Source organism: Zingiber officinale, chromosome 1A (genome assembly GCF_018446385.1).
Source record: "Zingiber officinale cultivar Zhangliang chromosome 1A, Zo_v1.1, whole genome shotgun sequence".
In the NCBI taxonomy this organism is placed as follows: domain Eukaryota; kingdom Viridiplantae; phylum Streptophyta; class Magnoliopsida; order Zingiberales; family Zingiberaceae; genus Zingiber; species Zingiber officinale.
This window is the reverse complement of record NC_055987.1, coordinates 9,977,858-9,991,766: the sequence shown is the minus strand read 5'-3', so window position 1 is coordinate 9,991,766 and position 13,909 is coordinate 9,977,858. Positions and strand designations below refer to the sequence as shown.

The 13,909-nt window shown below is 38.3% G+C and overlaps 2 protein-coding genes across 3 annotated transcripts; both read right to left on the bottom strand.

The window, feature by feature from the left end:
- Positions 1 to 440: 440 nt before the first annotated feature.
- On the bottom strand, positions 441 to 4,657 carry LOC122017899 (probable LRR receptor-like serine/threonine-protein kinase IRK). The gene is made up of 3 exons (XM_042575618.1): positions 4,437 to 4,657; positions 2,445 to 4,263; positions 441 to 2,359 (listed from the first exon to the last, which is right to left on the bottom strand). Exons 2-3 carry the CDS (start codon positions 3,818 to 3,820, stop codon positions 895 to 897), a joined length of 2,841 nt encoding a protein of 946 aa, XP_042431552.1. The 5' UTR covers positions 3,821 to 4,263; positions 4,437 to 4,657; the 3' UTR covers positions 441 to 894.
- A 1,739-nt stretch (positions 4,658 to 6,396) lies between these two features.
- On the bottom strand, positions 6,397 to 12,647 carry LOC122017884 (probable Histone-lysine N-methyltransferase ATXR5). Of its 2 annotated transcripts, XM_042575599.1 has the most exons (6): positions 12,123 to 12,647; positions 11,964 to 12,044; positions 7,362 to 7,588; positions 7,182 to 7,282; positions 6,877 to 7,089; positions 6,397 to 6,774 (listed from the first exon to the last, which is right to left on the bottom strand). In XM_042575599.1, exons 1-6 carry the CDS (start codon positions 12,454 to 12,456, stop codon positions 6,615 to 6,617), a joined length of 1,116 nt encoding a protein of 371 aa, XP_042431533.1. In that variant the 5' UTR covers positions 12,457 to 12,647; the 3' UTR covers positions 6,397 to 6,614. The 2 variants fall into 2 exon arrangements, with proteins under 2 accessions (XP_042431533.1, XP_042431540.1); XM_042575606.1 differs by lacking the exon at positions 7,182 to 7,282 and having other exon boundaries at positions 6,877 to 7,076.
- Positions 12,648 to 13,909: the final 1,262 nt, after the last annotated feature.

The window sequence follows — 13,909 nt, the reverse complement described above, 5'->3', positions numbered from 1 at the left end:
TTATTTCAATTGACTGAATATTTTATAATATCTCATCTAAATCACTCTAAAATCTAAATTTGATATGTTCATCTAATTTTACTTGAGAAATATATATACTAATTATATTAATAATTTCTTTCCTCATCATTATTTTGAAAGTTATAATTCTATTCTCTAACTACTGCTACTATTTTAAGATTTTAGCAAAAGAACGGTATCTACTCCATTTCTAACATTGCCTGCGTAAGTAAATAATGATATATATTATGGAACTTGCAGTACATCTATACAAAAACGTAATGAAGTGGCATTAGAGCAAGAGAATTGCCAAGCAATGCTATCTAGTTAAGAAGAAACAGAAATCATCCTCTCCTTTTGCCACAATTTTTCGTAAATCAAATCGCCAAAAGTGGATAAAGAAAACTAAAACCTTCTGCCCGCCTGAATGACACATTTTCTCCATAGTCAACCAAGCATTCAAAATTTTCAATGTACATAGAGAGGGAAGGAATTTTGAATCCTTTTGCATTGCTACATCAGAATAGCAATAAAAGAAGACATGGAATAGAAATCACAAAACAGAATGAAATCAAGAAGATGCATAAGAAAGCAACATAAACAGATATATCAAAATAAAAAAAGCTAGCTAGCAAAACAGCTTCACTCTGAAATGCTTCCCTCCCTTTTGTTCTTCAATAGCGCAAGCTACAAGAGAGCTAATGAACACGAAAATGTTGAGTCCCCATTTTCTTTCCTCTTAACGAAAAGGAACACGGCATTTCTTTTCTTCTACGAGCATGCCAAATTCCTTTTCGCCTTAGAACCATTTCCCCTTGCTGATGTGCTAGCTCCCTCCATCATAACTATCAAGAACAAAACAAAAGTAAAGAAGTAGGCAAAAGGGCTATAAGCTCAAGTGAGTTCTTCATCTGGATGCTCCTGCGGGCATGTGATCATCTCCAAAACATGAACAACTTCACTCATGCTAGGCCGATTCGAAGGTACTTGTGATGTACAGACCAATCCCAACTTAACGACCGGCACAACCTCCTCCATCGGAAACTTTCCACCAAGCCTCCCATCCACTAGTTCATCCACTATTCCTGCTTCCAACGCAATCCTTACCGCATCGCTAAGCACCACCACATCATCCTCCATGTACTCGACCGGCCTCCTTCCCGTGATGATCTCTAAGGCCAACACTCCGAATCCATAGACATCGCATTTTTCAGTTATCTTCACTGTTTGGCATGCAAACTCCGGCGCCATATAACCAAGAGCACTCTGAATCTTGCTGCTAAGCACGTACCGATCGAGCATCGGTAACAATTTGGCCAATCCATAGTCTCCGACTTTGACCTCGCCTGAGCCATCAACGAGGATGTTGCTTGCCTTCAAGTTGTAGTGGATAATATTCTGCCGATGCAGGTAATCTAAACTCCTTGCAATCCCAAGAATGATATGGAAGCGTTCTCGCCATGTGAAGGGGCTTGAGTTGGAACATTCATGGAGGTGCTTGCATAGGTTCCCACCCGAGACATACTCATATATGAGGAGCTGTAAGGACCGAGTCCAGTAGTAACCTTCCATGGCCACCAGATTAGGATGTCTTAGTTTTCCTAGCTTTTTAACATCCCTTTCGAAATCTGCTTGCGACTTCACCAGGCTCGAAACTGTGAGCTTCTTGATCACTACAGGCCTCCCATCCTGGAGATTCGTCTTGTAGACGGTACCAAAGCCCCCGCGGCCGAGCTCGCAGTCCTTGTTTAGAACTGCATGAGCTCCGACAGTGAAAACAGTGTCGCCCCCTGAGAACATCACGAGCTTGTTAGAGGCCACATCGCCTGTAGGAGAATCACTGTAGTAGCCATCGGAGAGGGCGGGGGCAGCAGCCAAACGGGAGCCAGGGGAGGCTGCCTGCACCACCCGCATGTTAAGGATGGTGATAGTGATCACGCCGAGAGCAATCGCAGTGGCAGCTCCGATGGCAATGAGAGCGGAGATGCTGAGTATGATTTTCTTGTGGCGAATGTCGCCGGACGAGAGCGTGGTGTTGGGAGATGAAGTGGATGAGTTAGGATTGAGGACTATCGGTTTCGGGAGCACAGTGCGGCAGGAGCGATTCACCGCTGAGCCGCAGAGCTCGGGGTTGTTCGAGACGGAGGAAGGAGAGATGGTGTCGAAGAAGTTTCCGGCGGGGAGGTCGCCGGAGAAGAGATTATGGGAAATGTTGAAGGAAGTGAGATGAGCGAGATTCGACAGCTGCTTTGGGAGGTTGCCACTCAGATTATTGAACGAAAGATCAACGATCTCAAGGTCGGTGAGATTGGCAATCGTCCAAGGTACCGAACCTGTCAGATTATTCTGCGATAATATCCTGAACGAAACAAACATAGGAATCATCAGACAAAGGCGAAGGAAGACAGCAATAAGACAAAAGGCGAAAAGGATTAACTACTCACAGAGATTTGAGGGAAGAGCAATTCCCTATTTGTGCTGGAATTTCTCCGGCGAGAGAATTCTTCTCGAGGCTCAGCACATTCAGGGACACTGCTTTCCCGATCTCGACTGGAATGCTTCCGTTGATCTTGTTCATGCCAATGTCGAGAACCTCCATTGTCTCCAGCCCCAGAAGAGCAGGAGGTATGGAGCCTGAAAATGAGTTCCTAGAAAGGTTTAAGAATCTCAGGCTCGGAAGGTTACCAAGAGCGGGAGGAACTCCGCCGGAGAAACCATTCCCAGATAAATCCACGTAGCTCAGAGTCCGGCCACCGGCAGCGGCATCTCCTCCTGGAATGAACCCACTCATTCTGTTTCCTGAAGCTGAAAACCTCCGCAGCCCCAACTCAAAAATCCATGGTGGTAGATTTCCGCTCAGCGAGTTGCCACTCAAATCCAAGTCTTTCAAGCTTCTGCAAGCACGGATTGACTCGGGGATTCGGCCGGAAAATCGATTGGAAGACAAATCGAGGAACTCCAAGTTCTTCATTGCTCCGATCCATGATGGGATTTCCCCTGCGAAGAGGTTGGAGCCCAGGCTCAAATGGCGGCACAAGGAGAGCTTCCGAATGGATTCAGGAAGGTCGCCCGTGAGCAAATTTGCACTGAAATCGAGATGCCTCAGCAGTGGAAAATCGCCTAGGTCATCCGGCAATCGGCCGGTGAGACGGTTTCCTCTCAATCTGATGGACCTTAGGTTATACAATCGACTGGCTCCCTTTGGTATCTCTCCAACAAGGGCATTGTCGGAAAGGTCTAGGGTTCGAAGAGCAAAGAGGGACCAGAGCCCCTTCGGTAATGAACCCGAGAGCCGGTTCGATGACAGATTCAATGCGGCCAAGGTGGAGCAAGAGCCGATGCTCCGAGGAATCTCTCCGGAAAGGGCATTATTCGCCAGCGAGAGGGACCTCAACGACCGGCATTGGTCGAAGAACTCATCCGCAATCATCCCGGAGAGGTTGTTGTCGCTGAGGTCGAAGGCCCGGAGGGAAGCGATCTGGAGGAGGCCGGGGTGGAGGCTCCCGGAGAAATTGTTGCGCGAGAAGTCAAGGGTTTGGAGGGCGGCGAGCTGAAGGAGGCCGCGCCCGATCCTTCCGGAGAGGGAGAAACCGGGCAGAGACAGCTCGGTCACCCGGTTGCTCCGCGGACTGCACTTGACGCCGGTCCAGGCGCAGGGGTCGTCCTCGTCCTCATTCCAAGACGCGAGCTTGGAGAAGGGATCCACAATGTCGGCCTTGAAGACGATCAAGCCGAGCACGTCGTCGTTCAGGGGGGCGGTTTGCGCCATCGGCGGCCAGAGCAAGAGGAGCAGGCCCAGAAAGTAAGGAAGACTCCTCATCCTCCGCTACAAACAACAATGGCGCAATGCCAGTTCCTTGAATGGCCTGCTAACTAAGTAGGCATCAAGGGAAAGTTGAGAAATGGGGCACAATGCTTGATGGTGTCCCTCGTCCTTGGTAAAGTAGGAGGAGCGGAGCGGAAGAGGAGAAGAGGGCGGGGTTGTTTGCTCGCTCCTTTTCCTTTCTTCTTTATCTTTAATGATGCTCTGTTTGCTCTGCTCTGCTCTGCTCTGCTCTGCTGGGCTCTGTTATGCTTTGCTTTGAGCTTTTGATCGATTGAACATGTTGTTGTGGCAATTATTCCAAGCATAAGCACTCGAGTCTTCCAGCTCTTCTCCTACCGAAAACCTGAATCTAACCTAACAAACTTACTGTCGATCCGCGTGGTCGGTGGAGGATTAGCATTCCGTGTAATGATTCCCAACTATAGGCCATATGCTACCTAATGAAGAACCAAAAGTCTCATTATCGAACAAAACCGACGCTGGCAATGAGAGTGAGACTTGAGAGGGAGGGAGAAGGGGTATTCCTTCTTTCTTAAAATAAAATAAAAATAAAAATAAAATAAAATAATAAATATATTCGAAGTTATTTTTCCCTCCGAGTCCAACTCACGCTGGTGTTTGGAGCAATGATGAGCAGCAAGACGAGTCGCCGAACAACTCGACGAGGCCGACGCTATGATAACGGTTGCTTGTCTTGCGGAGCACGAGCCATCAACGCCGAGCCCATGGTCCGGCGATCGAGTGCCAGATTTGCACGCTCGCTTTTGCTTCCGCTTTAGCCGAATGGGTCGGGCTCGGGTCCTCGGTCTCCGATCCGTTTCGATAAGCCGCGAGTAAGGCAGCAGCAATAAATGAGGTCGTTGAGATGCGCCCACCTCGGAGCCACCGCGGCGGCATCGCATTAAACGCGGTCGTGTCGGTATGCGCCTCGTAATAAAAGCCCCCGCGTCCGTACTGCCTCCGAAGTGGTCTGGATCGTGGCTCGGATTCCCAAATCGCCCGGCAAAATTAAATGCCATCGATTTGTAGATTTGTGAGAGAGGGGAGTAGATGGTTCGCGGCCTCCCGGCATTCTAATTTTCACTCTCGACGATGCTCGCTGCGCGTGGAAGATTTCGATCGACATTGATCATTGTGTTTTTGGAAATGAGCTTCCTCGCCCTGCGACTACAATGACACGGTAAGTGATGGACAGATTGCCTAGATAGCAGAGATTCAAATATCAGAATCCATCTGAAAATTTTTCCAATCACTTTTAAAATTAATTGAATAAACAGTAAATTAGAAAAAAATCTCTAATCATATTATTAATTTTACGAGAAATTCCTATGTCCAAAAATTTTATTTCCACTCTTTACATGTAAAATTTTATTTACTTCAATTTCTTCATACAAATATTATTATCTAACTGTCTTTAAAAAATTTTTATATAAAAATATTTAAAAATAAGTATAATTCCTTTTAAATTCAACACTTTAAATTCAAATATTATTATCTAACTGTCTCTCATATTTTTTAGGTACAAAATATCTAAAAATGAATATAATTTCTATTAAATTTAGTACTTTAAATTAGAATCGAGTATATTTTCTATTGAAGTGAGTACGACTTTCTAATTACCTCTCAGATTTTTTTAGGTATAAAAAAAATCTAAAAATGAGTATAATTACTCTTAAATTCAGCACTTTAAACTATAATCAAGTATATTTTCTATCAAAATTGACTTTTTTTCTACTTAATATAATTCCTCCTAAATTCAACATCATTTAAATAAAATCTAATATATTTTTCATCCAATTGAGTATCATTTAAAGAAAATCTAATATATTTTCCATCCAATTGAAGTGAAAAAAAGTCATACTCAATTTGATAAAAAAATATACTAAATTCTAATTTAATATGCTGAATTTAAGAAGAATTATTTATTTTAGATTTTTTATACCTAAAAATATCAAGGATAATTAAGTAAATTAATGTTCATTATATTTAACTGTGAAGTAAAAATAAAAATTTTTATTAATAAAAATTGCATTCAAAATTTTATTTTTTTTATTAGAGACTGCATATAAATTTTCCCTCGAATAAACTCACCTCAGATAAATTAGGATTGTTGTCTTACAGGTAAAAGGATAGCCTTTGGTTAGATTCGCCTTGTTTAGGTGAAACTCCTCAGGTGTTTTATTTAAGTAGTAAGATTTGCATAAAATCTAAATATCTTCACAGATGCTCAATATAATAGTAAATTATATTAGTTATGTTTCAAATTTCTATTTATTTTATATCTTCAGACCCAAAATAAAGAAATATCTACTCTAATAATTTAGAAGTTCCTTTTTAAAAGCATCCAATGAAACCAGTCTTATGACCGATCTGGTCGGGGATGGGGATAGATATAGACAGTAGTCCCTTTCTAAACCAGCTTAGAAAGCTTAATGGGTTTGTACTTTGTCTTTACTGGCTAGGGTTTGTCCTCCTAAATGGAATTTGGAAACAATGAAACCAAATTGATAGCGTGCCAAATCACGATACGATATGCTTTGCTACTGGTGTAAACATGAATGACAGCGAACTATACGAACATGAATTTGAATTGCCTCTTAAATAGAACTATAATGTCCATATTGCTAAAAAAAATGTATACAAATTGTTGAAAGTACTTTATCTATCAAGAAGTTGCAAACGGGAGAGCTGTGATATACACACAAATTTGGCGTGCAAAAAACTGATCCTGCCATACCACAAGCTCAAGAAGAGGTTAGAATAGTCATGTTAGGGAGGTAATCAGATGTTAGACAAAATTGTGAGTAGGGTATTCTTTCTCATATCCATTGTAATCATAGTATAGCCGTTCTCCGCGATATATATCACGGCAAGCAACAAGCAATACCCTGCACTCACCGTCTACATTATATCTTACACATTTAAGGTTCTGTTTCTTCCGACCATCCCTGCAGAAAATCAAGTGTTAGATGCAAGTCTAGGATCTGAGAAGTTGTAATAAGCATTGCACTAGAAAAAAGTGGCGGATTGGAAGAAAGATGAGAGCTTACCGAGTATGGTTGTTTATACCATTAATGAAACGAGAAATATTTCCACGTTTATCAGGACAGATCACTAAAGTATCAGAAGGGTTAGTAGCTAGAAGAAGCGTCATCATGCTATCGCAGTCATCGTGTTCCCGGTTTTTCAAGTAGTCAACGTCGCCCGTATACTCAGCTACAAGTGTCATATCCCTTATAAGACCATCAGCCTGAACAGTAAACCTGTATTAATTAAAATTGTTTATTTTATTTTCTGACTTTCAGACAGTGATTAAACTGAAACTGCGGTTGTAGTATTTGATCAACAGAATTACCCTTCAATTGGATCAAAAACTACCAAGAGAGGAGGACATTCTCCTCTTTTATTCATTGTTTTGCAAAGCTCTAATGCCTCTTTATCTTCCCTCGGAAGGACCTTTGGAAGAATACATACCGTCTTGAATATATCTAAGGGCAAACGAGTTTTTCTTTTTAAGAGGAAAAGAGTTTCGTACCTGCATGCCACCTTTTTCTAAATTTGCTTGGTTAGAAGATCTATCGACCATTGTAGGTAAATAAGTCAGCTCATTACTGAATTCCATGTTCATTGCTGTTAATGCAGCAGCAAGAGAACTCATTTGTTGAAGTCGCAGAGCAAGATCTTCTGTAGGATTAAATGGTAATAATCGTCGTCTTCTCTTCTTGTACATAACTATGGAACGTCTCTTGCGCTTTTTTCCATCTTCAAAAAACCAGTTTCACAATATCATCACAGTAGACAATACAAATAAGCCACACAAATAGAGATTGAAGCTTCTCAATGAAAACATCATTTAGAAAACAAGAGATAGATCAATACTACTCAAAATGTATATTAAAGAACAAGCAAGTATAGTTTGCAAATTGCTTGGGAATATTCAGATAGTAACGCTGATGGTCATTGATGAACCAAGCTGCATGGTGTTGTTAGGTTACCCTTGAGGAACTAAATCCTCTTCAATTACAAATAAAATGATGACGAAATGTGCAATTGTTGCAACAATTATCAGTTAAATAAATTGAGAACTCATAAAGGGCATGAAGTTGAGAAAAAGGACCCTAAATACATTAGGTTGCGGCTGGAAAACTCGGCGAGGCATAATGAGTGCATTACAATTTTGAGCATAATATGAAATACATTATATAGAACCTGAGCAATAAAGTAAAACCAAAGAGGTAATAAAAAGGACAATAATTCAAAATGCAAAGATAGAATCGTATCCATGATCAGATGGCAGAAAAATCAGTCAAGTACTCCATACCTAAATTGTCGTCTAACACTGGATTTTAACAAGGATTGAAGTGTCCTAACATGTCAGTTCTCCTCTTTTTTTTCTTTGCTAAAAATGACACACTCATAACTTTCAAATATTCATGAAGAAAGATTTCATGACATAGAATGCTTCAATATGCATGATTAAATGAAAAGGAATATATTTGGAGGCCCTGTATCTCTCTTTCGACCATTTTGAATCTTCTCATTGATTTCCAATGTTTGTCCATCAGAGACTTTCCCATGCCTAAGAAAGGGGAGATACCTCATATTTTGAGTTCCAACTTCACACTTGCACTCATGCAATTCAAGGCAAAGCATTGTTTAAGATGTACTCCCATATATTATCATGAGGCCCTTGGAACCTTCCGTTTCTAGTTTCATGAATATTTTCTTTGTGGGCATATCAAAGAACAAACATATGGCACAGACACATATGACTCAAGTAACTCGAACAATCTGTATTTTTCCTTGTAAATGTCACAATTGGTGTAGATTGAATCTAAACAGTACAAAAGCATATTTAATAACAAATATAGTTTGTCTGAGAATACATACATATAACTTAAGCAAGAATATTCAATAAAAAACTATTAGCTATTAAACACCCAGCTGTTCATCACAACCAGCTGAGCTATATTTGAACACGCACCCTAGGGCCACCCTATATTCATGAATTCTATTTGTTCGCCATTGAATTCTAGTTGTCATTGTAGGGTGTATCCAACAGGTGGGCAAGAAAACCTGATCCAATGAATACCTTTTTTGATGAGAACCAACTCAACAAGAAAATTCAACTTATATCAGTTCCTGGTGGATCAGTTATTGGAAATTCTTTTTATGAGACTAGGATCTCCAATTCAAGTTTTTAATTGTATAAATTATATAGATTTCCTAATATGAGTATAAAACTCGGTAAACACCTAATTAATCTGAGTAATTTACTCCAACAGAAATTCGCAGGTCATCACAATCAGCAGCACTATATTTCAATAACCACCCTATAGCCATCCTAAATTTGTGGCTAAATATGGTCGTGATTGAATTAGTCTTAGGGTGGCAACAAACCTAATCCAACTGGATACCAAATTCAATTGGAAATGAACCAAGAAAATTCAGGTTATATTGGCTTTTGGTAGATCAGTTCCTGCATCAAGAAAAAAATTATAAAATTTGCATCGCGAATTGGTTTTGGAACCCGACTCAAGTTTTTAATTGTAATAGCATATAACTTTTGTTATATGAGTATAAATCTCACTAAATTACATAATTAATTCAAGTAATTTATTATATAACTCAGTAAATTACCTAACTAATCAGAGTCAACTTACTCCAATAATTCACTTTAAATCTAATAAGTCTATTTAACAATAGAACTACAATTATGAACATTTAATGATTTACAATTCGTTTCCGTTGTGATTCACATATCACGGTATGATTCTAATATGAACTAGAAATGAAAAGAATCATGATGATTTGGCTAGATTAAATACGATTGGATATTTGGATATGAATCTTATTTTATACACTTTTAAAAATAAGAAATAAAATCAATCAAAAGTAAACAACCGATTAAAAACTATCAAACCGAATATATTAGAAATTAAACCAAATTTATTATAAAAGAAGAAAGAAATAATGAATTTTATATTATATGGTAGAACGAGCACATTCGTGCACCGGGCTGCCCTTTATGGTAGAATGAGCACTCTCTAAGACTTTCGCAGAGAGCTAAAAGTTGTTCCATTTTTAGTATTATAATAGATTATAAAGGACAAATAGAGTGAAATCTCAAAATCATGATAGAACAAAAAATCTTATCGCTTGGAGACACAAAATGAACCATAGTCAACACGGACTCCACACCTAACAATGACGGAGAAGAATAAATATTGTTTATTTAAAGATAAAGACTTTTCTATGTGCAAAACATTTAAAGAGGAAATTCCTTATTGTTTGTTTTATTTAATGGAATGAATTAAATAATAATTTGCAGATTGTCATTAGTGGAAAATATGAAGCTTTATGAAAACGTCAATTTACTTTCATCTAAACATCCCTTCATTTTATAAATTTTAGATAGAAAAATTATTCTAAATAAAATAGAATTATTTTTTTAACATATTTTAAAATTTTCATCTAAACCTTATGATTCATGACTTCCTAGGTTAACAATTTGAAAATTTATGATACCTGATACAACCCATAATTAGACAACCTTGATATAACAACACTTGATTATTTACCTCTCCTACTCATAACACCAAGCAACATGGCATGGACATAGAATTCGTAAATATGATTGAATGGCGCGGGGACTCTCTCTTCAAAATTTCGAACTTGAGTTTATAGAGAAAGTGACTTATGAAGATTACGATTGCGCTCTAATTACTCGATATGGTGCAAGCAAAACTATCATATTGTAGTGTATCAACAAAACCTTACCTTAGGTGTCTTTTCAATGCAATCCATATATGGTGACTACGGATTTTTGTGTGATTTTCTTTTCTATAAATTTCTAAGGTAAGTAGGCAACTATAGTTTTTCCTTTTTTTCTCTTATCCACTTATACACAAACTACTGACTGGTCCATGTTGCCTTAAATGACCTCATATTCCCTTCAATCACCTATTCTCTTTCCCACAACCATTTACTTTGTTATAATTTCATCTCCTCCGCAAAGGATATGAATCTTCATGTTACCTCTCCCCTCTAATAGGGCAATGAAACCTCAAAAAGTTTTCCTTCTTTCCAAAATTCATTTCTCTTACAACTTATTTTACCCTTTATCCCATCTAGCACTTCTTAATCCTGCACTTTCAGACAAGCTACCTCGACCGCCCCAACCAGCCATTTGGTCTTCTTGGTTGTGGTCATTACCACTCATCGCCCTCAACTATAATACAAGTAGCTCATTGAGCTTTACCAGTGACTTCCAACTGCAAGATCACTACCACCGACTGCAGGAGGAAACAGGGAATACAAACTTGATTCAACAGAGCGCCACCAACAATTGTGTAGCAGTGATCATCAGCCTTCAAATACATTACTAAACAGCACATAGCACAAGTCATTCCACACAACCAGCAAACATTTACTCTTTCTGTGTAGCTCATCCATCACATCATGAGATGACTTAAGCAAACTCCACCTGAGCAACCCATAGTCAGATCCAGCATCAATGTCTCTAGCACAAATGGGCATTAACTTGAACAGTCAGACCATTGTCTCTGTATTTGCCTTCGGTTTAATCAATCTAGGGAAACATAACAATCAGTTGTACCCCTCGTCAATGTGACCTGTATGATATTCCTCTTTATTAGTAAATTTTCTACTAACTTCTTCGTTAAGCACTACTTCCTGCACACATCACTACAAATAGAAACCACCATAGTTGTCGATCACAACTTTACTCATCTGTACATTATGTTGTTTCTAGCAAACAACCACATTGTTGTCTCCTTTACATATGCTAGCACAACAACACACCTCTACCTCCGTAGTGACAACAGCAACTCATAGACAGTTTAATTTGTCAGAATTCACCCTACACTATCCTAGTGAACCATCATTTCTGGGACTCTCTGCAGCGCCTACAAATTAGAAGCCACTCCGGAAGGAACCCCATTAAAATAAGAGCAAATATCGACGGAAATAAAAATATAGATAGATATAGAAAGGCACAAGGAAGTCTACGGTACAATTCTTCCCATAATTACATGGGGAAAATAGCCAAAGAAAACTAAGAACAACACATCCTCGCTGAGAATGACACAATCAGTTTGATAAATAAGATAATCACCTTGGGAGGGGCAACATTTCTCGTCGTTGGCCATTTGAATCCTAAAGAAATCAATAATCTTTGTTTGCACCAACGGAAACCCTGGAATCCACAGATAAAATGTGAATCAATATCCTTATTCCTTTCATCCTCAAATCCATAATAGCTATGTCGATGTACTTTTAATCGATCTTTCTCCTACGCAGCTAGGGCAGAACCAGGGCCCAGATGGAACTCTAACGACGATCGGCCGGAGGCAATAGAGGTGGTACCCCTGGTCGCAGTTGTCGCACAGGAGTATTTCCTCCTCTCGATCACCGGATCGGCACTCCTGGCAGCGGAGGTCCACGTAGTATTCGCCGGAGACGGGGGCGGCAGGCAAAGCTACCCGCATTATCTCCTCCATCGAACGAAACTTCTTCGGCGCGGACGGGGAAGGCGCCGCCGTGCGCTTCCGGACGCGGCAGTTCGACTTCCTATTTCCGGCGGCGGAGCAGGATGAAGGCGGGGCCATGGAGAGAAGACCCGACGGCGATCGATGGACCCGTGGGAATCAGAGGCGCACCGAATCGAAAGCAGCGCGGAGGGGCATCCGATGGATTTGAAGGGAGGGAGAAGACAAAAAAGGAAATAACCTGGAGAGAAGGGAGATGTCTGTGTGCGGAAATGGAGGGGTGCTAGCGGGAGTTGGGAGAAGGCGCACGATAAGGTCGCAGGAGGATGCGATGTTTGTATTATCTAACGTGCGCTTGGTTGATAGGTTCGGTGAAAAAGGGTGAAAAGAAAAAGTTCCAAATTGTTTTCAGCATCATCCCTCTATTTTGATTATTACCTCATCTAATCGTCTCTGATAAGTATTAATTTGAAATTTTTATTTAAATAAAAATGCTGATAAAAATTTGCTTTCTCAACGTTTCGTTATTCATAGGTAAAAAATTAAAATATATTCATTTTAAATTAGAAAGATATTTTTCACTGGAAATATTTAAATGTAAATTGCAATAAAATACATGATTTTATTAAACTGATTCGCTTTTTAATAAATTAATATAAAAAGATGTATATTAGGAATTTTAAAAGCGTTTTCATATGCACTCATTTTTCTGAAAGGTTCCAAAATTGTATCTACAAGTTTTGGAAGTCCAATTAATAAAATAATATTTAATATTCATATAAAACATAATATAATTAAATTTACATGTTTAAAGTGCAGTTTATTCCTTTCTCAAATTGGTTCAAATGGAATAATATTTAAATTTAAGATTATTTTAATAGGGCAAAATTAATAGATCATTAAAAAATTGATTGAAGTTAAAGTAGTCAAATATAAATTTAAAATTTAAATTCAGTAAAGAATTAAGTAACTGTTATATTAATCTGCACTTGTTATATTATTCACCAATTTGAATACCACTTTTGTATATCAACTCTATTTCCCTTTTACAGATTTTTTTTTAAAATTGTATATCATGTAAATCAAAAATTAGATGTAAAAAAACTTAGTTTAATTTAATAAAAAGACTAATATCATAAATGAAACCAAAATACATAGAGATAAACTAATTAAAGTAGAAAAAAATCTTTTTTAAAGTCAGTAATAAATGCAAGAACTTATTGCATAATTTGCATTCATTATCATCTAAATTTGTTTTATATTATATAAAAAGTTATATTAAAGAAAAGTAAAAAAGTTATTGTAGTTTATAAAAAATAATTAAAAATGAGAGACATTTTCAACATTAATTTTACAATTATTCAAAATGTCAAATGTTAAATGATTTTTGATATTTAGAAAGATTAATGACTACAAAATCAACCTTTGCATTTTTAATTAATACATTTTCAGTTTGTCTATATTTACCTAAACTTTTTTTGTTTTATAATTAGTCATCTCAACTGAAAATTAAATTAATATTTAAATAATGTTAAAGCCATTCACTTTTATAATAAGTTCAACAATTTTTAAT

Coding starts and splice junctions, on each gene's coding strand:
- LOC122017899 (XM_042575618.1), bottom strand. CDS start 3,820: ATGAGGAGTCTTCCTTACTTTCTGGGCCTGCTCCTCTTGCTCTGGCCG. Junction 2,360..2,444: donor TGCTCTTCCCTCAAATCTCT/GTGAGTAGTTAA, acceptor TGTTTCGTTCAG/GATATTATCGCAGAATAATC.
- LOC122017884 (XM_042575599.1), bottom strand. CDS start 12,456: ATGGCCCCGCCTTCATCCTGCTCCGCCGCCGGAAATAGGAAGTCGAAC. Junction 12,045..12,122: donor AGGAGAAAGATCGATTAAAA/GTACATCGACAT, acceptor TGTGGATTCCAG/GGTTTCCGTTGGTGCAAACA. Junction 7,283..7,361: donor TAGAAAAAGGTGGCATGCAG/GTACGAAACTCT, acceptor ATTCTTCCAAAG/GTCCTTCCGAGGGAAGATAA.